The 27134-nt window shown below is 41.9% G+C and overlaps 1 protein-coding gene across 16 annotated transcripts in view; it reads left to right on the top strand.

The window, feature by feature from the left end:
• Positions 1-27134, top strand: part of CADPS (calcium dependent secretion activator) — a 481100-nt gene that overhangs the window by 426751 nt on the left and 27215 nt on the right. For all 16 annotated transcript variants that reach the window (XM_061195494.1, XM_061195496.1, XM_061195498.1 and 13 more), the window contains 2 exons: positions 9230-9262; positions 15902-16009. In XM_061195494.1, the coding sequence (XP_061051477.1) occupies positions 9230-9262; positions 15902-16009 (141 nt within the window). The remainder of the gene's footprint in view (positions 1-9229; positions 9263-15901; positions 16010-27134) is intronic.

Raw genomic sequence — 27134 nt, 5'->3', positions numbered from 1 at the left:
GGAAATATGATTCTTCTTTTGATTTTCCTTCATTTAAAAATGTGAAAACCATTCTTAGCTTGTGAGCCACACAAAAACAGGCAGCAGGCTAGATTTGACCCACAGGCCAGAGTTTGCCAACCCTCTTTTTTAGTCTATAAACTATAGACGGGAACACACTTGGTACAGTCAACTCGCAGCTAACGACAAGTGACTTAAACACTAGTAACAATATTAGGTAATACCTCTTGAGCTCTCACTATGTACCAGGCATTGCACTGAGCACTTAACATGATGTCAACCTGTTCAGCCTCACACGAACCTCCTAAAGAAGATATTGTTGTTACCCTCATTTTGCAGATGAGATTATAGAAGCTGTGGGAGGTTAAAATTTTTTTTCCTAAGTTCATTTAACTAGTAAGTGATGGAGCATAATTCCAGCAAAGCTCTGTCTGACCCAAAGTCCCTATACGTCCCACAAGTCGGCTCCCCTTCTCCCAGATCCCAGGTGATTATTAGGTAAGAAATAGCTTTAGAATGACACATGATTTTCACATTATCAGCAACTTGATGTCCTGAAAGGACTCTGCACTTAATAACCAGGCCTGGGCTTGGACACCAATGCCACCACTTACTGGTTTACCTCTGGAGAGTTGCTTAACCTCTCTGAACCTCAATGTCCTCTTCTGTGAAGTGGGGCTGGTGAAATGAGCCTTCTAATGTTCTACAGGAATGATTAATTGAGTTACTTATACATGAGGTGTCTAGCTCAGTGCCCCATACATACATGCTCAATAAATATCATTGAGAATCAGGTGAAGATCAGCTGGTCTCCTTTTATAGCCAGGAGACCCAGGAATGCCCAAATCCTGTCTTAGACCATCAGTCACCTCCCCACAGCATCCTCCAGGAAAATACATGCAATGGATAAAATTAGGGAAGTAGGAGACCAAGTGACACCTTCTTGAATATCTTGGTTATCTATTGCTGCGTAACACACTGTGGCAAAGTTAGTGGCTTAAAACGATCTGTTTATTCTGTGTACGATTTTGTGGGTCAGAAATCTGGGAAGGGCTTGGCTAGGGGATTCTTTGGTTCCATGTTGCACTGACAGGGGTCACTTGCTTGGCTGGGCTGGGGCTGAATGTCTGATAGCTTGATGTGTCTCCGTGTGCCTATTTCTCTCCCATATGGGGTCGCATCCAGCTGAGCTTCTCCACGTGCCTTGGGCTTCTGATGGCACGGCAGTCTCGGCACAGCTGCACTTAGTGGCAGCTGGCTTTCAAGGGTGAAGAAGCAAAGCTGCTGGCCCTCGCCAAGATTAGGCTCAGGACTGATATGGCGTCACCTCCATCATATTCTCTTAGTCACGGCAGTCACGGGCCAGCCCAGTCTCAAGGGGGATGGAAGAATAATAGACCCCACTTCTCAATGGGAGTGGCATGCCCACACAGGGAGCAAAATAACTGATGGCAAGCATCTTTGGCAACAAGCTACCGCATTGTGAGGTGGGCTTTGGGTCCATATTACAAGGCAGAGAACTCTGTGGAGCCCTGCTGGTCTCCAGGGATCTCTGTGTTAAGAGCTGAGGCCTGAGGAGCCAAGGAGAAATAGAATAGAGAGAGAGTCCAGACCACAACCTGGTACAGGGCCAGCAAAGAAGAGAGGAAGTAAGACGGCCAGGCCTCTTACGGCAGGATTAGTCACAGACATCATGAAGCTTTCTAACCATGAAACAGAACCACATACCTCAGTGTGCAGATATTTAAGGTTTAACAAACCCACCCACTAGGAAACATAGCTCAACCTGTGCCCTGGAACCTGAACTATAAATCAGCCCCTTTGGACGTGAAAGGAAAAGAATGTAAAAATAATAGGCAATATTTATTGAACATGTACTATGTGCCAGGCCCTGTGCAAAGGTTTTCACATGCAGTAACTCATTTGATGTTTTGCATGCACTAAATGAATTTAATACAAGTCAAATGCTTAGAATAGTGTCCTGCACGTGTTAAACCCTTAACAAATCTCTTTCTTCTATTAATAATCTGTACAACCACTCCATGAGGAGGAAATATTGTCATTATCTCTATTTTCCAAGAAGGAAACTGATGCTTAGACAAGTTAATTACCTGGCCCACAACTGGTGGCTGATCAAACCAGATGCCAGCCCAGGTATCTGACTCCTGGCCTCGAGCTCTTACCTCTGTGCTGTACTCATACTGTAGGGACACAAGAGACCCTTTAAGCTCATCTCACAAAAGCAACAAAAGCCATTTCCTTTTGAATTGATAGTGCCTGGTCGCGCTTTTCTTAAGTGATTCTTTAAAAGTGTTAGAGCTTGAATAACAGCTTCAAGAAAGCACTAGAAACCTTTATCCTGGGTACAGAGTAAAGAGTACCATGCTCAGAAGTTCATTCTGTCAACACATTTTTTTAAAATTTTTAATTTTATATTGGAGTATAGTTGATTTACAATGCTGTGTTAGTTTCAGGTGTATAGCAAAGTGATTTAGTTATACATATGCATGTATCTATTCTTTTTCAGATTCCTTTCCCATATAGGCCATAACAGAGTGTTGAGTAGAGTTCCCTGTACTCTGCAGTAGGTCCTTGTTGATTCTCTCTTTTACATATGGTAGTCAACACATTTTTATTGAGCCCCTACTATATACCAGGCAGTGGAGATAGTGAGGAGAGAAAAAGAAGTTCTTATTCCTCATAGAGCCTACATTCTAGACATAAGGCTGGTGATAGATGATAAAATTCAACTAATAAAATAAAATCATTTTACTGATGATAGTGGTACTAAGTAGCATGTTGACATACCAAACTGCCTCAACTCTCAAAAAAAAAAAAAGAAAGAAAGAAAAAATCCAGATCTCTAAGATCACCTGGGTTAGGGAAGTGGAGAAGGAAGCAAAATAGCGTCATGATCCTTGCAGCAGAAATTTCACAAGCCAGACACTGAAGTAAATGTTGCCGGCCCCGTGAAAGAGTGGTGTGCTCGGCAGTTTGTAGGCAAAGACAGAGAAATCAGCTCCGAGTTCTTGTGAAGTCAAACAGGCAGGGGTGGAATCAGCTTGTGCAGAGAATAAATTGCTTGCTTGGTTGGTTTTTGTCTTTTTTTTTTTTTTTTTAAGAGACCACAGGGAGAAAGGAGAGCTCAGGCAGTCACTAATGCAGTGGTATCTGTTCAGACTTCTTTTTTCTTCCATCTTTGCGTCTTACCCACCAGATTTCTGTTTGCAAAAAGGGCCTAATCCACTTTTTTTTCCCTGTCCGTGCATTGATTTAATAGTAACAAACCCTGAGGTCCTCGTGGTCTGCACCTGGGTTGCTTTTTCCCCTAATGAAGCAAGAGAAGTGGTTTAAGCCCCCGCCGTGCTCCCTATCAAAGCTACACAGTGATTAACTCAGGTCCCCTTATTAGGACCAGGCAGAAGAAAATCCCTTAGTCATCAGCATTGTGAAAATCCTGGAATGGTGAGTGTTCAATGAAAAGATTACCTTTGGGCACCTGAAAAATAATGGAGGAGCTCAATAGAGTAACCATTAAGGCTGTCTACACACGCTAAGTCAGGTGGAGGGTCGAGGTAATTAGCTGGGACATTCAAAGCCAGAGAAACTGTATTGGACCTTCTGCCCTGACTGAGTCGGTGCAGATAATTATTCAAATCTCTCAGACATTTTTCCTGGAGAAGCCATTTTAGGTTGTGTCTACACACACAAAGAAACAAGACTTAAATATGACTGGTTTGATAGGGTTTTTTTTTTAACTGAATAATAGGCAGCTTAAGGGATGGGAGGTTCAAAGCTATAACTTATTAGCTGTGTGGCTTTAAGCCAAATTGCTTCCTTTCTGTTAGCCTCAGTTTTGTCAACTGTAAAATGGGACTATTAATAGGACCCTTTTCCAGAGGTCATTGTGAGGATTAAATATAACATACGCAATCTTCCTAACTCATCTCCTGGCAAGTCGGAAGCACTCAAGAAATGTAACTTACAGTTATGAATTGTCGGATGGACATGACTTATTCTGGGTGTTTAGAGAGATTGTGCATTAAGACATCATCCAAGGAAGGGACTAGAAATCAAGGAGCAACTGCCTTTACCTACAATCCCTAATGCAGTGCCTCAGACCTAAGACTTGGTCTTTGCTGCAGGCCTATGAAAATGTGAACAGGTTGCTCACTGACAGCTGATCTTCCCACCTTCACCCTTGGTCTCCATCAGACTCTCGGAGTTTGTGTCTCTTTTTCGAACCTGCCTTCCCAGAACTGGCTCTGTCTGGTCGAGGGGTGGGGGTGGGATGTTCATGGATGCTGCTAGAGAAGGGACATTCTTTGTCCCACCAGAGGGGATGGTGAGAAAGCAGGGAGACTCAGGAAGTGAAGTCTGGCTGAAGTTAAAGTTCTTGTCTCTCCCGTGAGGGCTATTGAGTCCCTGCAGAAAAAGGATGCCAGACCAGGTGTCTGGGGCAAGCGCCTCTCCCGCAGCCTTCTCTCCTATGCCCCGGGACATTTGGTTTTGTACCAGAGAGCAGTAGGGATGTGTGATTGAATATACAGAGCACCCTGGCTTGGGGAACTGCCCTCTCACTCATGCCGTGGCTTGGGCAGCCTGAGGAAGGGGGCAGAGGTCTTTGCTTCTGCCTCAATGTTCTGGAGAGAAGTCCAGTGCATACGGTGTTCATGGAATTGGCAGGAAGTTTGCCAGACTGAAAATCAGCTCAGATACCTACTGTTAACCTGAGGAGATTCCAGCATCCTTTTCATGGCAAGAAATTGCCCGTGGGCTAGAGGTGAGCAGTGAAACTGTCCCCATGGACACCAGGATAAGAAGCAGATGCTTTATCTACACCAGTAAGCCAATATTGCCGGTTAGAAGAGGCACATTTAGTAGCTTTTACCATGCCCCCAGCTCTGTTCTGTACCCTTGGATGGATTACCTCATTCAGTCCTCTCCATATTCCTTTGAGAAACATTAGAATTGTCCCATTTGCAGAGGAGGCTCAGAAGTTAATTAACTTGGTCAAAGTCACCAAGCTAGAAAATGGCAAAGCCCGACTTCTAACCCTGCCCATCCTCAGCCCATCCTTTTAGCCACTTCACCAAGAAGATTTCTTTCAAAGTTAAAAAAGAAATGAAAATTACACACAAACACACACACATTTGACAACCCTTGATGGGAAAAAATGCGTAATGACAAAATTTTATAACATAGGTTGTGCTTTTTAAGAAATTTGTATTTTATTCATCGAAACAACATGTATATGTAATGGGAAATAGTCTTGTGTAGATTACAAGGTCTGTTGTCTATTTCATTTAGACACAGTGTCTGGTGTGCGCTTGGACTTTCTGACCATTGGCAGTAATTCCAAACCCCTAGTGGGTTGGGAGGATCTGGTCCTTCCTCTCTACTTAGAGTATAGCTGGCCAAAAATATAGTCAGTCCTCTGGATACTTCAAAGAAACATGATGCTTAAAAAGGTAGCACTGTTGACATTAGGCAGGAGAGGGTTCTAGGGACCAGAGTTCTGATCCTGGTTCTGTCAGTTTATTCACTCTGCTATATCCCAACATGTATACTGTAAAAAAACAAAACAAAAACAGAACTGATGACAGCTTTCTACCTCTTAAGGAGATGAGCAACAGAGAACAGGAAGCAGCCTTAGAGGTCACCTCTCGCATAGGGAAAGTCTCACATTGGAGCAGCATCCTACATACCTCCTGCTTGAGCTCCTCTAGCAAGGAGTTCTTTTTTTTTTTTTCTTTTTAAATTAATTAATTTATTTTTGGCTGTGTTGGGTCCTCGCTGCTGGGCGCGGGCCCTCTCTAGTTGAGGCGAGCGGGGGCCACTCTTCATTGCGGTGCGCGGGCCTCTCATTGCGGTGGCTTCCCTTGTTGTGGAGCACGGGCTCCAGGCACGCGGGCCTCAGCAGTTGTGGCACGCAGGCTCAGCAGTTGTGGCTCACGGGCTCCAGAGTGCAGGCCCGGCAGTTGTGGCACACAGGCTCAGTTGCTCCGCGGCATGTGGGATCTTCCCGGACCAGGACTCGAACCCGTGTCCCCTGCATTGACAGGCGGACTCTCAACCACTGCACCACCAGGGAAGCCCCAGCAAGGAGTTCTTGATCACCAGAGATAGCCAGTGCCCGGCTGGACTGAGATAGCTGTTCGCACCTTCTTCTGGGGCCCCATCATGTTACTCATTCATCCTGATTCTATGCTCTAGAACCACCGTGACCAAGTTCAACCCTTCAACATTGAAGGTCCTTGATTAACTACGTGAAAGTTTTCATTTCATTTGCTGTTAGCCCTTCCTTTTCCAGGCAAGATGCCTTCTCCTTTACTTTTCTTGTAGAAGACACTTCCAGACTGCCCTGTATCCTCAACATCTTTCTTCAAGTTCAATGGCCAGAACCAAAAAATGATACAATCCTAATAGGACCACAGTTTACTCTGAGCTGTTTTTTCCTGTTATTGTGGGATGGGAGAAAGACCAATAAGGCTAAGTGCAAGTCAGCAGTTACCAGATTTAAAAAAAGACCAACAAACTGAAGGCTAGTGCATGTAGGAGAGGGGATGGTTTTCGTCATGACATAGAGCTTGCCTTATCTTCCCAAACTGCTTTGAAAGGAATAGACTTTGGCTGGTGTCATTTTCTGGGTTGAAACTGCATGTTGGTGGTAAGAGTGGGTGTGTTTAAAGGTTGATCATTTCAGCTGTAGCAAAACTCCTACCAACTGCCAAGCACTAAGTCTACAGAGGGAAGGAGGCAATTTGTAGCTGAGAAGAATTGTTTTGTCAGCACCTGCCCTGACCACTGTTGCTTAAATTCCTCATACTTTCTACCACTGGTGAAAAGATCAGGAGTTCAAAAGGAAAAAGTGGGGCTCAGGAGACCCTCATGTGAGTCCAGCCTTCTCTGTCTTCTGGCTCAGATCATGATGAAATAAATTCGTAAATTCTGTGGGTTTTAGTGTTCTCAATAGTGAATAGATAAACAATTAATAGCCACCCTTTTGCAGGATGGCTTAGAGAAGAAACAGTACGTGAAAGTGCTTTGCAAAGTGAAAAACATCATACAAATGTTATATATTAATGTACATAGAGGAGATTTGAAAGGAAAGCCACCTTCTTGCTCAAACTAAATTCTAGAACAGGAATAAAGAGGAAAGATTTCGGGTTGAGAATCATTTAGTAAAATGTTATTTAGGCAAATTCTGGAAAGCTTTCCTCATACCCCCCTTAATGGCCCGGAGTGGTTTCCTTCACTTACCAAGCTTTGCAAGCATCCAGCTTTATATGCAACCCTGTTGGCCTTCAGACTAACTCAGGCAGTGGCTTCTCGATCTGGTCTGTTTATTCCTCAATCATCCTGAAGCCAGCACTGGTCACTCGCTTTTTCTCCTTCCTTCTACAAATTTTCCTGAGTGCCCTTTCTAAGCCGGGTAACAAGTGAGTCACTGGGGAGACAGCTAGGGGCAAGACATGACATTCTGTGGGAGACAGACATGGCACCAAAATTACTGAATGGCGATTGCAATCAGTGCTGCAAAGGGAAAAAATGTAGGGTTCTGAGAGAATCTGTAACAGGAGACTCTAGGAATCATCTTGGGTGCTGGCGATGATTCCAGGAGATAGAATGCATTGCCCTCTCAATAATTAACTAACTGATGTGTGTTCCGCCCTTTAAAGTTTATGAAACACTTTCCCATACATTTTGTCACTTGATCAGGCTCTCAGCCCTACAAAGTACACAGTGGTATCACCTTGTTCCAGAAATCGAGAAACCCAGGCAAAGAGACTCGAAGTGATGATCCCAAGGTCAACTAGTTCTATCACTTACAGAACTTTTGACTCTAAATCCTGGACTCTTTCCACCCCATCCATTGGCTCACTGACTTCTTTCTTGAGATTTGACATTTTGAAAAGTGGCTTTAAGAAAATAGCAACAGGGAAAAACACTCCCCTGGATACTTTTGTGGGAGACATGGGGGTAGAGGTAATGACTCCCAATATTGGTCTCAGCCAGGTGGCAAGAGGCAGCCCACCTGAGATGTGAAAAGACATCCTAAGTGCTTGGTGTGCATCGCAGTCTTGGTACTTGCCAACAAAACTGAAAACGCTCCTCTGATCCTAAATGTAGCCCCTTGGTCTTACCTGTGCTAAGTGGAACGTGTGTGACCCGAGTCAAAATGAAACGCATAGAATATCAGACATCCTCCTCAGGTTTTATTCCTCAAACCCAGCTGTTCATTGACTTCTCACAGGACCCAGAGCCCCGCCAGATCTGCTTGTGAATCCATCCTCTCAGCCCCCATTTATTCTGTGCTTGCTGTGTCCCAGGACTCTGTGTGTATTCACCCTTGTATCGACCCGCTGCAACAGTTACCTAATGGTATCTGCATTTTGCAGATGAGGTAACTGAGCCTCAGAGAGATGAAGTCACTTGCCCAAGGTCACACAGCTTGTAAGTCGTAGAGCTTGGATTTGAACCCAGATCTGACTCCAAATTCCATGCTCTCAAACACTGTACGTACTCCACCACACTCCCTCCACCAGAACTGAAAATAAATGTCATACCCTCTTTCTGCACTTCCCTTCTGGGGTTTTAGTATTTAAAACCAAGAGGCATAACAACAGCCTTGGGACAGTTTTGAAAGGCTCTGGTACCCTCCCAACCCCCGCCCACAGACACCCATCTCCCTCTGGGTTAAGGGTGCCCACCCGCTACATCCCCTTCTCTTGAAGAGAGTTACTGGAAATCTTTGAGAACTCAAAGATTCAATTAGGACAAACCTGTAGCCAGATTATACAAAGACCCCAAGGTACAAGAAGTGACAGTGGACTTAACTGCTTTTCTAGACTGGTGAGCCCTCCACTCAACGGTCTGGGTTTAGCTACAGTCATTTTTCTCCCTTTTAAAGGGAGAGAGGAAAATGCAGATCTCCCATACCAGCTACAGAATCTCTGTAAAAATTTTGCTGTCTTTTTCTCTTTCCTTCTCCCTCCCTCCCTCTTTCTCCTCTCCCCCTCTCTCTCTTTCTCTCCAAAGCAGTGGGTCTGGCTTACAGGGTAAAAAAATTAGCAAACAGATTTTATTTTTTTAGTACCTTTCTGTGTTTCCTGGTCAGCTCCGTCTGCCAGCATATTGTTTTAACTCTGATGGTGATACAGCATTGAGCTGTGAACAATTAAACATAAACACCACCCTCACTTCCATCCTCTTCTTTCCTCCTTAGGTGAAGGCAGCTTCCAAATATGTGGATGTACCTGTGAGTATTTGAAAAATGTTTTTGTGGGGTGTTTTGGCTTTCGTGAGAATTTCGATGGTGCCCTTGTCATTAGTTGCCACTAAACTGTATAGTCCTGACTAGAATCACCAGAAGAAAGGAAGCCAGGAATATTTCACAGTAAAATTGTTTTGAGATGAGAAGAGGGTAGGAAACTGTAGTTTCCTTCAACAGGAAAAAGCGATCCTATTTTGAGGGTAAACCCAGTTCACTTTCATTTCCATTTTCATTGGTTTCTCTGGTATATTTCATTCTGTTATCATCCAGCTCCCTTCACCTCCTGCGTGCACACCTTGGGAGCAGGGCCTTAGCTAGAAATTTGCACAAGGGTGCCAGTATTTTTTTAAAAACAAATAAATTCGGAATTTGTTCATTTTGGGGTCAATTCTGCAATTGTTTTAAGGGAACCTTACAAAACTGCTTATAATTAGTGCAGACCTCGTTAATGAAGAGCACTCTCCAAGTTCACAGATAAAGCACTCAAAGTTGCCCAGAATTTACATTTAAATTGAGGTTAAGTTCTACACATGAATGCCAGAGTGTGGGATTACCTGTGATAAATCAGGATACATTTATAGACAGACTTTGCCCTGCCTGTTAGCAAAATAGAATTGGAGAGATTTAAATATATTCCAATGAAGGAGAAAAGAAAATGATTCTGTTTCTCCATTTCTAACAAAAGAGGGGTGAGTCTATTATAAAATATTAAATTTAGAGAGCTTATCTCAACAGCCACCAACGGTCTTGTACTGAGGGTTTTTCATTCTGAACGTGATTAAGTACCCTCCTTGTTCAAATACTTATTTGTTAAAATTTGTTTTTTTTCTAAAAGGATTTATATTAACATTTAAATTCATTTCCCCAGGAAGCTAAGTGTGTAATGGTTTATTGGCTTATTTCTCAAAGGATGGCAAAATGGAAAATTGGAGTGAGTTTAGCATTAGCATATATTTTGTTTGTTTAATGAAAGAATGTACAATCAATAATTATGCTTTGAATTTATATAATACTTCTCATTGGGGGACCTCCGACTCCTTCACGTAGATAGTCCTTATAATAGAGAAGAGAAAAAGGTCACATACCTGGAGCAAGGAGAGAAGTTAAGTAATTTATTTTCCCAAGCCCCAAAGTAGAAACTTTCAGTTCACAGGGAGCAAACTACTCAAATTCTCTGAGCTGGTTCTCCATCCTTAAAATAAAGATAATAATACCCACATCACAGACTTGCTGTGCAGATGCAATGGCCCATATATGGGATGCTCAGCACTGTACCTGGCACTCACTAGATATTTCAGCAGCAGGAGCAAGGCCCTTGGGTTGAGGGAGGGGCGAGCGAGTGCTTTGCTCTATTGCACGGGGTCGGAGGGGGGGTGAATTTGCTGACATCCACCCTGGCCTGCACTGGGCTTCAACAGTAATAGAAATGGAAATTCTAGTCCTCAACCCGAAGATCTGGTAGCTGAAGTCTGTTTTCTGTTATACCTCAAAGCAGAGGGGAGATCTCACCAGTGAGATATAAACAGGCGACAGGTAGGCAAAAGCCAAATACTTGGGGAAAAAAAATGATCTGGCTGAAATTATTGAGGAGGTCAAATTATTTGGGGTAGGTCAAAAAGTCAAGTATTGGCAGTGTTAATTGGTTCAACCTACTTCCTGCCAGCCAGGCTCAGATTTATTGTAAAGATGAGGAAAAAATGGACTCTACGTCAACGTGAAAGGGAACAAAAATCAATGAGCCAAGTTTCGTCCCTCCAGGGAGGCAGAAGAAAATGATGCAGCATGTCCCAAAATGGGGTACATTTCCCACCGATGATATACAGTACCATAGAAACAGAAACTGCAACCAAGCCTTACAAAGCAGCCACTGTGTGCCAGGCGCTGTTCAAAGCACTTTACATTTAATCTTCACAACAATCCCACTTTAAGTTGAGGATACTGTGGCACAGAGAGGTTGACTTGCTCAGGATCCCACAGGTGGTAAGGAGCAGAGCTGAGACTTAAACCATGCTCTTAAACACCACCTCATTTGCAAGATGATTTCCTTTAGTGCACAGAGAAACATCTCTATTTGGATAACTGAGAAATTATTTTAGTGAGTATTAGAAAAAATACGATCGGCACATCAAATGTGCTCTTTCACCATGATTTCACCACTTAGTACAGCTTGGGACAAAGCTAAACTTTAAAATTAAGTTTGTTAAAGTATTTTTGTAACAGACAATATTATAATAAGTTTTAACAAATAAACAATTTTCTAGAAAATAATAGTACAAAATACACAGGTACTATCTGTACATTGTTCACATAGAGTAAATAGTCATCATTTACGTCTCAAAACAACCCTATGAAGGGAGTAATATGATCTTCCTGTGTCACAGCTGAGGAAACTGAGGTGCAGGGAGGTTAAGTGGCTGTCAAGGTCACCTGTCGAGTAAATGGGAGCGTGAAGATTCACGTGCTCGCAGTCTGATATATAGAGCCTGCTAGCACTGGCTCCCAAAAGTCAATTGTGTGCGTTTCTTTCCAACTCTGCCTTCAGTGAGGGCACTTTGGTAGCTCAGACTCAGCCATGGAGGGAGTATTTACACCACGGAAACTGGCAAGCGCTACAGATCAAGGTTTGCTGTTTTGTTTCATTGTTTTTGTTTTGAAGAGTCAGTTGACCAGCTTCACCAGCGACTATCACCTATTAAATCAGTGGTCCCCAAACCAGAATGTGCAGAGGTGATACTTGGCAAGGGTTTTTTGGTTTGTTTTTGTGGGGTTTTTTTAATAGAGATTCCCAGCCCCTTGCCTCCAGAGATTCTGATTCAGTCGTTCTGGGGTGAAGCCTGGAAATCTCTTTCTAGAATAGCTCTCCACCTGATTCTGATAGATGGTGCAAGTTTGGGAACCAGTGATTCTCGACCTTGGTGTTGTATATTGGAAACATCTGGGGAGGTTTTACGAGTAATAGCCTGAGGTTGCTTGCCAACTTAAAGCAGAATCTCTGGGTATGGGGTCTAGACATCAGTTTTGTTTGTTTGTTTGGTTCTTGTTTTTTAGGCATCAGGTTTTTTCTTTAAAGCTTCCCATATCCTTCTCATTTGCAGCCAGGTTTAAGAACCATTGGATAAAATCATCTTTCAAGTTTCTTCTAGCTCTGAAGACTGTGAGTTGACCTCTGTTGCCCTGTGAGGTTTTTGGCACACGGTTTATTGGTTTAGTTCCTTGTGGGGACTAGTATTTAGTTACCTTAGAGGTTTGTCTCTTAATTATCTACACTAAGAGAGAGAAGCGCTGTTACCAGGTCATTCAAAACATTGCATAATCCCCAAAGCATATCTCTTTGTCTTAGATGGAGTATTCGGCCCTTCAGTTCGGAGCAGATTTGCGTTCCTAATTAGGCCTTGCTTAGGATGCCGAAAATTTGAATTTGTTTTCCTCAAGCTCAGCAATATCCTGGGAGGAGCAAGCTACAATTAAAATGTCCTGTTTCTTCCAAGCCACCAAGTGGCTTCTTCCCAAACTATGTCTTCCACACATGGATGGAGTTAACTATACAGACATTTATATAGTCGTTGTTTGTTTAATTATTTTCTAACATCTACGTCCTATGCCATCAGTCTGTCCAAGCCGCACTTAAAATAAACAATGTAATTGTGAGATATTAAACACCGTCACCTAAAGTCTTTCCCATGGTGACTAGATAGCCATGTGGTATAAAGCTTCATTTACCTAATAGCATCAGTTGTTTAGTCAAAGAATATTTTCCATCTACAACTACAAGTTAGCTTGTTGGTCGGTGGACAGTTTTAATTTTAACCATTTTGGTTGAAAACCTGCTTAGAATGCATTGCACAGCCTTCCCTGCCTTTTTCAATAGGGAACTGACAGTACTTGAACATTTTCCCTATGATCAAGGATCACCATTGTGACTGTGTCTTTCCCCAGTGGCCCCGCTCCCCTGAGGACCTCTCAAGGTATAGGGGCCTCTCTGCCCTTCATAGCCCCAAACCTCAGGGGATGCTGAATATACATGTCTGGTGCTCCAGTTTGGCAGTCTTCTCCCTCAAGCTCAGGGTATCTCGAAAAGTGATAGCTTTAATCAACACACCTGTTTCAAATAAGTCCCCTCATCCCCCTTCCTGGTCCCCCAGAGGATGGAAAACAGACTTGTTAGAACTGGACGTAAAGCTGGTTAAAATGGAAGACGGTTGTGAGTGGGGAACCAGAGGACTCTGAGAAAACACATTTCCATGCAGAGACTTTGTCATTTTTATTTTGACGTTGGTTTCTCTGAAGCCCCTTTTTTCTTCTTGGTTCCAAAGTAGGTTCCAAAGGTAGGTAAGGTCATGAAGTGATAAATCTTGTCACTTACCCAAGTGACATTCTTTCTTGGGGGGAAAGAATCATAGTGGCTCATGTTTGTATAGCAATTTATGACCTTTGAGGCATTTTAACTTCCATTATTTTAGCTGATGATCACAACAGTCCTTGAAGGTAAGTAGGGGAACTATTATTAATCCCATTTTACAGATGGTATAACCAAGGCCCAGAGAAATTGAAATGATTTTCACAAGCTCCAGTGTGTGGGGGATCCAATAGAAATCCATGTAGTGTGACTGAGGAGTCTAAAAAAGGAGGTGGGACAGGGGCTTATTCATTCATGACTTTGTTCATTCTGCAAGTATTTACTGAGCACCTACTATGTGCCAGTCCTCATTTATATGCTGAGGACACAATAGAAAATAGAGCAAATAAAGTCCCTATATTCATGGAGCTTATGTGCTAGTGGGAGAAGACAACAAACAAATAAATATATAATACAGTGTCAGATATTGGTGAGTGCTATGAAGAAAAATAAAAGAGTCAAAAGATAGAGACTCATGGAGTTTAACTACCTGGGTGAGCTGAACTGCACTGATTTTTTTTTTCAAGGTTTTTAAAACGTAAATGAAATGTCCCTTTGAGGACAGTAATTTAGTGAAAAGAGAAGGAGTGGTGAAAATAACCATTATTGCAGATCACTGTTGTGGTTACAAATAGGTCTGCTGAATTTGGCTTTGAATCTTAGCTCTAAGATGGCTGCATGTGTCCAGGAAAGGGTTATATCTGCCACAAGCATCACCAGGGAAGAAATGGAAACAATAATAATGTTTCTCAAGTGCCCCAGGTAGGGGTCCCCATCCCCACTGAGAACGCCCTGTGATGTCTGGCTGCCGAAGGGAGAGGAGGAGAGAGGTGCCAGTTTAGAACTGATAGCTATCACTTGCATCTCATTGGAGAACCTCTGTTGTTTCGTATCATAAAACTGCAACAATTATAGGACCATCACACAACCTGCTCAATCCATTTGCTGAAAATTGCTTGAAAGTGTAACAGTTGACTACTGTGGCTTTGAGTTGTCCTCATTGTTTTTCAAATTAATACCTTGTCATTGTTTCAGCAGGTGTTAAGAAATGTTACTAGCATCCCAGGGGCCAAGCATTGGCCCTTTGCTTGATAATTGTTTGCTTTGTATCAGGAAAAAAAAAAAAAAAAAAATACAGCCCTACTGTTTCCAAACCTTCCTCATTTTCACCCTGGAAATTACACAGAAGTGTTAACTAACTTCAATTTGCAGTGCCTGACAGTCACATCTTGTAGAGAAATGATACTTTGTGAACTAAGGTAAACCACAGTAATGAAAACTAATCTTTTTAGTTATTAGCAAACATACATACCCACTGTGGAAATTTAAGGGGTTTGTGGCAGCTCTCCTAATGACCCATATTACAGTGTTTTAATAGGTTTCTTCAGAGATAACTTTGATTGCAACATCTCAAGCAGTGTGCATGCTTAGTTTCTTTTTTTTCCTTACAATAAATCGTTTTGTAACTACTGGATGAACCACCTGCTTACCTTTCCAGAAAATCTAATTTATTTAAAATTAAATCCTTCCCCCTCTCCATCTTTTTTGAATCATTGGACTCTAAGGCTGTACCTTGGACTCTAAGGGAAGCAAAGACCACTGGTTGAATGTCTCCTCTGAGTAAACTGATAAGGAAATACTTACCACATACTCAGGTTAAAACTACCCCTCAAAAATATGACTTGGGTAGGAGGGGATAGAGATTTAAATACAGTTTCTTGACTTGGCACTTCCTCAATCTTTTAAAGAGGGGATCGGGGAAGGCTGTCACTTTTCTAATATTATATTAAGGACAGACAGTGGAAGGCAGTATGTTTGAGTATTTTTCAATGGAGGTTTCAATCCAAAGAAAAACCAGAGACTGTCTCTGGGTTATCTGGTGAAGATTTATCCATCAGAGTATCTTTGCCAGAAAAAAAAAATTAATGGTAGAAAAAAAATAATAAACTATACAGCCCTGTAATCCCAACTCCCTTCTTGCCAGGTTGGATTTCTGGAAAGAGCAGGAGGTTTGAATATCAGTTTCAGTTCCTGGAATATCAGAGCAGGCTGTGGATAGCGATACTGTATACTATGGATAGCTTCCAGCCCCGGTGGATAGCCTCAAACTCCAGCAAAACCTCTGGGGGTGCACAGCAGGGTGAGGTGGGGAGAGTAAAATGCATGGGTCATCGAGAAAGGGTCACTGTCTGAGAAGTCCATTTTCATGTTCTCCTGTTTCTTTGCAGAAACCCGGGATGGACGTGGCCGATGCCTACGTGACTTTCGTCCGTCACTCTCAGGATGTCCTTCGTGATAAGGTCAATGAGGAGATGTATATAGAAAGGTTATTTGATGTAAGTAAGTGCCTTCTCCTCCTTGAAAGCCAAGGAGGAGACCCTCCAAAATGTGACAAAATAAGAGACAGGAGGATAAGTCACATTTTGAGAAAATGGATTGGTCCTGATGCAAACAAAATCTTTTCCTCCCCGTCTGCCTTAGGCTCTTATCTGTCGTGTGTCTGTTCCCAACCCACCCTGGCGTGGCCGTGTCTCAGTCCCAATCTGTGTGATACGTAGGATGGCACAGGCTTGCGCAAGCAGGCACATGCCTGCACGAAGCTTGTGAGGCGGCAGCTTCCTCTCACTGGCAAAGACCTTCCTCGGTCATGGTGCCCCTCCTTGCAATCTGGCCCTGCTGTAGGGAGATGTTCCCTGCCTTCCAGGAGGCTGAGGGTGGTACCTCCCTGCCAGCAGCTGTGGCGTGCAGCTGTGCAGTAAATGTATCATTATCGCTTCAAAGATGCTTCTGTTTCTGGAAGACTAGAAGTCTTTAGCTAGCCCTGGGTTTTGGCAAACATGTTAGTTACTTGGTCATTTGCCGTTCTAAACCCAGGTGCCCCTTCTCCACTCCCCCTCCACCCACTTGAAAATTTGGGAGAAGAAGCAGGTGTACAAAGATCAGGTACATCAGGCTGCCAGACCCGGATTGAACTTCAGAAAACAGATTTCTGAGGGTTAATAGTTATCAAGCAAACTTACTTCCACTGTGACTGCATCTGCACTTCCAAAGCAAACCACTGAGGCAAAAAGAAAAAAAAAAAAAGGAATCTGCTTCCGTCTCAAATCTCCTGCCTCTTTCAGGCCAAAGCAGATGGGGCTGCCTAATTTAGCCAGATATTTTGTTTCAAGTTTCCACCGAATTTGCCAGTGTAGACCCGGCCAGAGTGCATGGAAGCCGACGTACTTGTCTCCGTGTGGCTCTAATTGTACAGCCTACTTCTGTCTCGTGAAGCGTGAGCTCCTCCGGTCCAGGTTTCCATATTTTTAGTGCCAGCTCAAACATTCATGTTTTGGTCTACTATGGAATCCATGTTTCTATATTTTTTCTGTGATTGTGTTCAGCAATTTGCATCGAGTTTGTGTGTGTGTGTGTGTGTGTGTGTGTTTGTTCCATGGCTAAGCGAGCTCATTGTTGGCACTGCTAAAGAGTCTTGCAGCTCCTGACTTTTCTCTGCTTTGTCTTCCAGCTCATTTGCTTTCCTCGTGTGTTGAAAAGGCTCCTGTCTTTTTTTTTTTTTTTTTTTTCTTTTCTAATCATCCCCTCTCTGTGCTCAATATCGCTCTTTCCTCTGCATCACCTTTCTTCGAGAAAACCCTTCTTACTTTTTAATTCCCACCCGTCCTCTCTCGGATTAAAATGGAACTTATCTCTCATGTCAAATGTTTTATCACATTATATCAAGTGGCATGAATTAGAATCAAATAATCTTCCTGTGTACATCTTCTAGCATGGCCCACATCCACTGAGAATGCCTCATACGTGCATAAAGCTCACCGGCGGGTCCTCTCCCTTCTCTGCATGCGTGCCTTTATGAAAGTACCGAGCCTAGAATGTCTGGGGCCCAATCACCCAGCCAATAGGCATTGAAAACAGGCAGGCAGCACCCTCAGGTCTGCAGTTTGGAGTGTGGACACTCTGCCCATCTCCGCTGAATGAAATTCCAAGCCACAAATGTTCAAGAAGCCTGTGGGTTGTTCTTTTCAATGCCTAGGTTGCCTTCTTTTTTTTTTTTTCTTTGATCAGTATCTTCTGATTCTCAGTTTTGTGTGGCCCTCGCGTGCGTGTGCGTGCGTGTTCCTGTGTGAGGGTGTGTGAATAACCCCGTGCTCTCTAAAACTTTCAAACATCTAGTACTGAATTTCACGTTTAATCTGCCATTTAGCCTATTGTTTCATTGACAAATAACCCACCCTTCCCTCTTGATTTTTTTTTTTAATTAGAAGTACAAGGGGGAAAAAATTTTTTTTAAGGTAGCTTTGTTGAAGGCAGCAGGGCAAATTGTCCTTTTCTGGGGCTTTTTTAAAGGGAAAGTACAACTGGATCTTTATTAAGAGTGTAGCTTTGGCTAGCACAGATGGTAAACTGGACTTGCCCGACTGTTGAAGAACACAGGCAAATTCAAGCCCTCTGGTCATTTATTTGAATTAATAATGAAAAACACATCACTAAGAATATGTTTTTCAGGATGCAAATTATGTTTAGGGTCATTCAGAAATTCACAAATATGTCAAGTCCCTTGTGGAATTACACTGACCAGCATAAAATGGCATCAGTAACATTATAAGAATCCCCACAATTTGTCCCACTTCTGTTTTCCCAAGGGAGTCTTAATTACCCTTCCCTGAATATGTGATTTTAAAACTTAACCATTACAATCATTCACTGCACATCACTCCCACCCCTATGGAAAAAAATTTTCAGTAGCCTATTTAGAGATAACGAATTGAATTTCTTTGCCATTTACTTCCTTACTTCCCAAATAACCTGCTCCCCTAATTTACAGAATATTGGTGCTAGGCAACCTAACTGATGTCGTGCAAAAAAAGTTCTTGAATCTGTCATGGATTTAAAACATTTGTCATTCGAAAAAACCCAGAGCTTCTCAAAAAGCTTCATTACCATGCAGCCCCAGTAATTTAATTCAGTACTTACTGTTTTTCTATAGTCTAGCAGCAAAACATCAGATTACCAACATGTTTGATTATTTTCGGCTTCTGTTTCCTCAAGCAGGGTGTTTATTTCTTTACATATATGCTCTGGAAGGCACTCGTGTCCACCGAGCTAAATAAGGGAATCAGACTATTAAGGCAACAGGGTGTCTGTGAAACCTCCCACCCTACATTTCTTGCTACAATGAACTTATCCTTTCAACTTCATTCCTAATGATAGTGGTCCTGGGGCGGGTTTCTGAACAATTGGCAGAAAACTACTGAGAAAAGCTTGTTGATCTGCGAGGTTTCTCTTCCAAATTGTTGCATTTTGATAAATGGCAAAAATGAATAATAGAAAATTAGCATTTTGAATGAGGAAAAATATATATCTCTCAGATTGTTTGCTGTTTGGAGGTTGTTGATTTTGACTCTTGTGTCATTCTCTGTTTTTTAGTTCCTGCTGGCATCTGTCATTCAGAGGCATGTTCTCAGAGCTCCTGTTGTGTTTTTAACTGTGTTTCAAAGTCTCAGTTTGATTTACCTGAGAAGTCCTTTAAGTTCTTGCTATTCAGGATTATTCCCATTTTTTGGCCTGAGTGTACCTTGTGGAAAAGGCTGGATGGCATTAGTGTGTGTCTGTATCTGAGAATATTTGGAGTAATAGCTGGTCATTTAATGAGTACGTCTTCTGTTTTAACCAGGCCTCTATCTCAGTGTTCTCTCTCTCTCTCTCTGTCTGAGCTGGTTTTTTCTTTGCCTCGTCATTGTACTTCTGGCTGGAATTGGGTGCTTGTGGGAGATTATCGGCATAGCATTTGGGGCTCTATATTTAATGTTCTGCATTTTTATCTATTTTATTATGTAACTTAAGAACAACTTTCCAAATTCATCTTCACCAAATTTTTTTAAACAAGCATTTTCTAGGTTGATTGTAGAAATACAGTCAGACATAACATTGTCTCACCAGGTCTTTTTAATGCAGTGTAAGTTTCCCTGTTTATTAATAATTGATTTACATAGTCCTCCTATAAAATGCTAGCAACCTCTTTAGTCATGCACCTCAGAAAAAAGCTAATCAGTCCAAAATTAAGTGCTGATGGGAAAAGAATCCTCAAACTGTTTTTCTTGGTATTTCAGATATGCAGCTGTACATTTTTTCGTCTGCATTTTTGTAATTTTTTTCCTAAAAAATGGCAAGCCATTGTAAACTGGTTTCAGTTGCTACAAAAATAAGTTTATAATATTTGAAACAAAAGATTCAGAGGTTTAGAGCAAGAGAATATGCCGATACGTACAATAACAAGGAATCTAAATTATATTAAAGGTGCTGAATTCTTAAAAGAGAATCCGATTGCTGTCAGACTCAAGTGAGAGCTTGGCCTCTTTGAAAATTATTGCTGACTTTTAAAGAAAATATAAAACATGGAGATGAATAATCTCCATATTCCTAAAGCAGAAGCTGAAAAGGAAAGCACAGCCCAAGAAATAACTCGAAGACGGTGATTTAAAGCTTGAGTGTCCATAAATCATGCAGATAGCTTTTCCCCCCTTCTCTGGTGATTAATTCACTATCTTCCCTGAAACAAAAACATGCTTTTTGAAATTAGAGATCAGATCATCAAGAGAAGCACCTAAGATTTCAAGGTCTAAACAAAAATTAATTTATTTTCTTTCCTCCTTGTACTTCTTGAAGACACAGACTGAGAAGAAAATCAGGATTAAAAGAGATGTGCTTAGGGTGAATTCATCTGCTTAAACCTCACAGGCTCGGAGATGAGTGATTAAAAAGCCATCTCGAACTTGGATGGCATCCACATTGGGGGTAATGCTGCATCCGCACTGGCTTTCTTCAGGCTCCCATGTTACTGTGAACCAGGCCCAGGGAACATTTGACTCGAGATGATACATGGATTATATAGGTCAATTATACACTTAATCTGCCTTCTGGAGGATTAAGTATTTGCAGATTGCCTCTGCATTTGGCTTCTCCGTGGCAGTTATCAGATCAGGAAAGGACCCCTCACCAAACCGCCTCGTAAGCACTTAATCAGGCAGCGCGGTCAGGTTCGGCTGGGGCTGCTGCTATGTATTCTTTGCCTTGCACAGATTTTAATTTGCTGTTCCATTAGCAAATCGTATATTTGTTCACTTTACGTGTCAGCACAGTAATTGAGTGTGAATATGTCCCTTTAAAGGGGTAATTTGAAAAATGAAACCTCTGCCTATTAAAATATATTTGCTGTATTTATATAAGACGCCACAGATAACCTGATCATTCATAACCTGATTAAATTACAAAAGCACTACCCATGTGAACGTATATCAATCAAGGTAGGAGCCATCCTGCTCAAGGAAGTAAGTACAGAAGAACAGGCAACAAGGAAAGCATTATGTTATTAGGTGATATCTGTAAGGTGTATGGCTAACTGTCCAGCTGAGGGAAATTACTTTCCAAAGTACAAGGGTGGGGAGAAGTACACAAGATTCACCAGTATAACAGGTGGTGGTTCTAAGGGCTGATTAAAGAAAATCACGGCATATGGCATTCAAGACACTGAGACAGTCTACTCTATAAGCAAGAAGCAGGTTTGGTTGCCCCTTCATGGGAGCTCTTGTGTAGTGAGCCTGGACCTTGCTTCTGGAGTCTTCAGACCTCACCCTTGATCCTTACAAGCTGGGTGACCTTGGACAAGGTATTTAATCTCTCAGAGCTTCAGCTGATTCATCTATATAACAGAGATGATAATAAGCAGAACCTTCTCATGGAGTCGTTATGAGGGTGAAGCACCGTGTGCTCCTGCCAGCATCGCGCTGTGGAAGCATTTGGTAAGTGTCCTCCGCCGTCGCCACCACCATCGTCACATCAGCAGCAGCAGCAGCAGCATCATCATCATCATCATCATCATCATCGCCATCACTGAAATGGAAAGGCTATTCCCAGGCATCTTTTTTTCTTGTTAAACAAAACCCCATCTCCATGCTAAGGTACTGTAAGAATCTCGCTGTCACTTTCAGGCATTAACTCCAAGCTTGCTTAGAATTACATGACGTACAGCAGCCTAATACCGGTTTGCTTTTGGTAAAACGTAGTTCTGAAACAAGCAAAAGAGTGATGGTTAGGGCTGGGGCTTTGAAGTAAGCCAGACAGGAGAAGGGATCCTGGTTTTGCCACTTCTGAGCTGTTTAACTTCGGGTGAATTAGTTAACCTTTCTGAGCCTCAGTTTTCTCAGCTGTAAAGAAACTTACTTCTTACAGTTGTTGTGAGGACTAAATAACACAGTGGATATAGACTGGCGTAGTTAAAAATTCGACAAGTCTTTTATCATCATCATCATCATCATCATCATCATCATCATCGTCTCGTAGAACTATTTGTTCCTTACAGTGACATTGAAATGACCTAGCCCTGCCCCCTAAACAAAACCACAGTGCATCAGCAAATAAATCAGAATTGACCTTCTGAACTTGAGGAGTTGGGGGCAATGGGGAGGATGATTAATGCCTTTTATTATTACAGATGAAATAAATTTACCTTGTAGACATTTAGAAAATATAGCTAAGCAAAAATAAGAAAATATTACGTGCCCAGCAGGCACAGATTATTCCTTGAGTGTTTAGTCTTTGAATCTTTTTCTATGTGCTTATATACTTGATGTACTTTTAACCAAAATAAGTGAGCAAAAATTGCTGTTTTTAAGTTAATGGTCTTGATTTTCCCTACGAATAAGTGTTTGACTAATACACTATCCGTATCCAAAGCTGCCCACTTGTCCCCACAGTATCCTTTATAGTTGGTTTTTGCAACCCAGGCTCCGATGCAGGGCCACGCGTTGTATCTGGTTGTGATGCGCTTTCAATTTCTTTTTACCAGCACTGGCTTTTTTCATGATTCTGACTTAAAGGGACCACCGTGCCAATTGTTCCACAGACTGGAGGAGTTTATTACTATCTAAACATAGAACTGATTTCAGGAGAAAAAAAAATATCTAGCTGAATTCAACCAAGTAGCTCTTTTGGACATAATTAGTAACTCAGCATAATTCAACCAGGGTTTTTTTAAGCTGTTCTCTGTATGTAAGGAAAAGTTCTGAAGCTAGTTTTTTTTAAAAAAAAAAAAAAAACAAAACTAAACAGCAAGAAATCCACAGAGGTCAGGGAACAAGTTGGCCATATGAAGAGCTGCAGGGATTTTATTTCATGTGCTAAGGCACAGGGGTCTGAGCTGGATGGGTTGATCTGAGGTCCTGGTCCAGTGTTTCTTCTCTCACTGCCACTGCTTTGGTGAAATCTTGACGAGGAACTTTCACTCCCCCCTGAGATCATTAGGAAGGTTTCTTTGTTAATCCTGCTGATTTTCCCTGAGGTTATCAATCTGAAATTAAGCCCTTCAGATCAGTCTGAAGCTGAGCTTTCAATACTCTTCAGATCAAACTTTAATTGAACTATGACCTCGACCCTATCATCCTCAATTATGAGGCTACAGAGCCTTTTGTCTGGGCTACTAGGATAGCCTTCAGAATCTGTGTGATTATATATACCGGAACAGGAAAACAAATCCAAAATGGACCAGGAAAGAGTTAGGAAAGGAGAGACAGTTGATTTTTTTCCACCTAATTCTGAATCTCAAAGTAAATTCTGGCAGTTAAGCCATGTCCTGGGCCATGTGTCATTCCCCAAGAGTGTCATTTCTCAAGAAGAATATGGAAACTGGACAGAGTCAGAGGGAAATGAGATGTGGAAAACCTGTCCTCACCTTGATTTGTAACATTATAAGGAATATAATACACACACACACACACACATATCATTAGGGTTTGGGTTCTTGCACGTGAACCTCAGACTCAGGACCTTTCCAAGCTGGAATTATAAAACAATCCAAGTTCACCTTCGTGACTTTTATCCTCCAGTGCCCCTTAAAGACCCAATGTCTTCATGATTTCACTACTTCCCATCATGTAAATCTGTTTTTAGCAGATGTGCTGTTTCCTCCCCTATTAAGGTAAAGAAAACTTAGTGCTGGCCTTGTTGGGGTATTTGCAATTTTAACAAAATATTAAGCTAAAAGAATAAGGCACTAATAATGGAAGTTTTTGATCTCTGACATGACAGAGATCAAAGTAAAGCAAGCTCTACTAGGATGGGAGGGGATGGAAAGAGGAGTGTTTCGATGTCTCTGATGCCCTATTGCAATGACTCTCATATTCACATATGCATCCTCTTGCCCCGTGACCTTCACAATAACAAGTAAATTATAACAATGCATTATTTTTCTTTTGGAGTCTCAGGTATAGAAACACATTTCTATTCCACATGGACAGGCTTTTCTTCATGCTTGGGCAATTTGAGTTTTCAGCAATCATTCATGCAGAAAAGATAAGGGGGCATTAATAGATTTAGATTATTTGGATTAATTGTATCAAATGGGTTGTTACCATTCCAAAAGGAAGTGTTTATTTTTTTTTAGTGTCATTGTTACAGATTTATATTTCAGGGCCATGTTGTCAAGTAGTTCTTTCTAACCTAGATGCTGCTTCTAAAGCCGTTCACAGAAATAGGCCTCGTTTACTTTCAGGCAAACCTGACATAAAACCAGTCTTGAATTTTCTCCGGAGCTTGTGTGCAACAAAGAGTTTTGCTAAGTGTCTTTATCAGAACAGCTTTCTGTGTTCCAGGAGACATTTGGTGAATACAGTTAATTTGTTTTCTTTTCCAGTGGAGAATGTTCCAATAATCATTCTAAGAAGCCAGGCTGATTGCTCTGTTACATTAAGGTCACAGTATCCTTGCTGACATGACCCACACAATACTTTTGTGTCTTAGAAAAGGTTTGTTTTTTTTTCTTATGGCAGACTTATGGCATGGAAGCAGTAAGTGACAGACTTACACACACACACACACACACGTACATGCATGCACACACACATACACACATGCACACACACAGTAGCCACGGCACATTTTGTGGAACGAATATTATCACATTGCGTAGCAAGACACTAGATGTACTAAATCCTCAAATACTTCCCATTATTTAACCAAGTAACTGTTTCCCTCCTTGCCAGGCTCTGTAGAGGCTACTATCAAAAGATTTCACTGTCTCTTCATGTCTAACATCATAATCGCTTGTCCTAAAATTTTTTAATGAATGAACTTAAAATATCATCTATGTTCTTACTATGCAAAATGTGGTCCGTGGACCCTCAGCGTCAGTCTCCACTGGGGGTACAGAATCTCAGCCCTAACCCCAGCCAAAATGGATCTGAGTCTACATTTTAACAAGAGCCTCTGTTGATTCAAAGGCACAGTAAAGTTTGAGAAGTACTGGGTAAGATCAGTGACTCTCTTCTATGCCTGTGACCCACCGTAAGAAGCGCATTTTACATTGCAACCCAGTATGTATGTACACACACACACACACACACGCACACACACACACACACACACCAGAAGTTTATAAAACAATATTTACTCTCTGTGTGATGCAGTCTGATATTTTCTATTCCATCTTTCAAAAATCTTGGTGGTAACCAATCAAATGGTTTCATCACACATTGTATGATATGTAGGTTGTAATAGGTCCCAACCCTCAGAGAGCAAAATTTCTTACCCTCGGCACTACTGACATTTCGAGCCAGATAATTCTTGGTTGTGGGGTGCTGGCCTGTGTATTGAAGGATGTTGAGCAGCATCCCTGGCTTCTACCCACTAGATGCCAGTAGCAACCCCTTCTCAGCTTTAATGACCAAAAATGTCTCCAGACATTCCCTAAGGTCCCCTGGGAGGGGGAGGGGGGACCAAAGTCACTCCTGCTTGAGAACCACTGATCTGGATGAACCAGGAAAGAGGTATACAAGGGAGCCCTACCTCTCTGCATGTCACATGTCCCTCTGCCACCACCATCACACACACTCGATGGGTATGTGTAGCATCAACAACAACAAAGTGACCACTTATCAACCTGGGAGTTGGCTTGGGAGCTGTGCCGGTCTTGGAAGTAGATTATGTTTGGGGGGCTTCATGCAGTGATAGGACAAGCTTGTGAGACATCCAGGACCCTTTAGCCCTCTCTCCGTGTCTCCCCAGAGGAGTCCCACTCCGAGCCATGGAAAGGAGCACTGCGTTAGATCAGCAGGACGGATTCCCAGTTTGGCCTCCCTCAATTGCTTTGCTTTTTATGATTCCACCAGGATCTTGGTTAAAAAAAAAAAAAAAATTGCTTCTACCAGGTGGCTACAAGTTATTTTTGTGCATCCAAAAACCTGAAAAGAAGGCTCAAGTTGAGTACTTCATTCATTCCAAATTCCCATTTCAGAAGACAACAGTTACCAGCCTCCTGTTGTGTTAAACTCCTGCCGAGTTGACTAAAAATCCAGTTAATGGAGTCTAGCGATTTGCCACCAGTATGAATATTCCTGTATCAGAAGCCTTATAATGATAGTGTGCTCCCTGCCACACTGAGCTGCCTTGACTGCCTGTGGCAGAATTTTTCACTCTAACCATCCCCGGACTAACACCCGTTATACCAACAAACCTCCAGGTCTTGCCCAGGATGGGATTCTTATTAATTACCGGATCTTCATGCCAACCAGGATATAAAAGCCCCTCTCATTTTGTGTAAAAAAAAAAAAATTTTTGAAAAGGACAAGTAATATGTGAAGTAAGCAAAGTTAAATTCATGAGTTTTCTCATGCAATTCTCTAAGTCACTTTTTTCTCTTTCCGTTTGTCTTTTTTTTAATTTTTTAAGTTTTTTCTACAATTTTAAAGGTTACTTTCCATTTACAGTTATTACAAAATATTGGCTATATTCCCCGTGTTGCACAATACATCCTTGAGCTTATCTTACACCCTTTTTAAGGAAGACAACCATCACTTCCTTTTGGTCAGAAAATTCATTAGTTGGCCTAGGGAACCATCCTGTTAAAGAGAAAAGACCCAGCTATTAGGTGCCTCACTAGTTTAGGGAGTACTAGTCCGGTGTTTTTCACCCAGAGGTGATTTTGCCCCCCAGAGGACATTCAGCAACGTCTGGAGACATTTTTGGTTGTAACAAATGGAAAGGTGCTATTAGCATCTGGTGAGTAGAGGCCAGGGATGCTGCTGAATATCCTGGGATGTACAGGACGGCCCTCACAACAAAGAATTATCCAGCTCAAAATGTCAATAGTTTAAAAATCCTTTGTCTTTAATGATATGGGTAATTTGAGTTTAAATATTGGTATCAATCATGGGCATTATCTGTGGATCATTTTCTCACCAAGGGATTCCAATTTCTTTCTTTAAGAATACTCCACTTGGGAGATTTATCAGAAACTAGTCTCCAAAATCCTTTTGACAAGCTTCATCCAAAGACATTTTTTTAGGGTCTAAAAAATAAAAACCGAAGAATCATTAACACCTACGTTTCTCAGCTTGAACTTAACACTCATCCATGCGTAGTTCCCATGAAACTTCAGTACTTCAATAAAAACTCCGATCTTGTCAGTTA

The sequence above is a fragment of the Eubalaena glacialis genome, chromosome 7 (assembly GCF_028564815.1).
Source record: "Eubalaena glacialis isolate mEubGla1 chromosome 7, mEubGla1.1.hap2.+ XY, whole genome shotgun sequence".
NCBI classification, from domain to species: Eukaryota; Metazoa; Chordata; class Mammalia; order Artiodactyla; family Balaenidae; genus Eubalaena; species Eubalaena glacialis.
The sequence above is the reverse complement of the archived record's forward strand: the minus strand, read 5'-3'. Positions and strand labels throughout refer to the sequence as shown.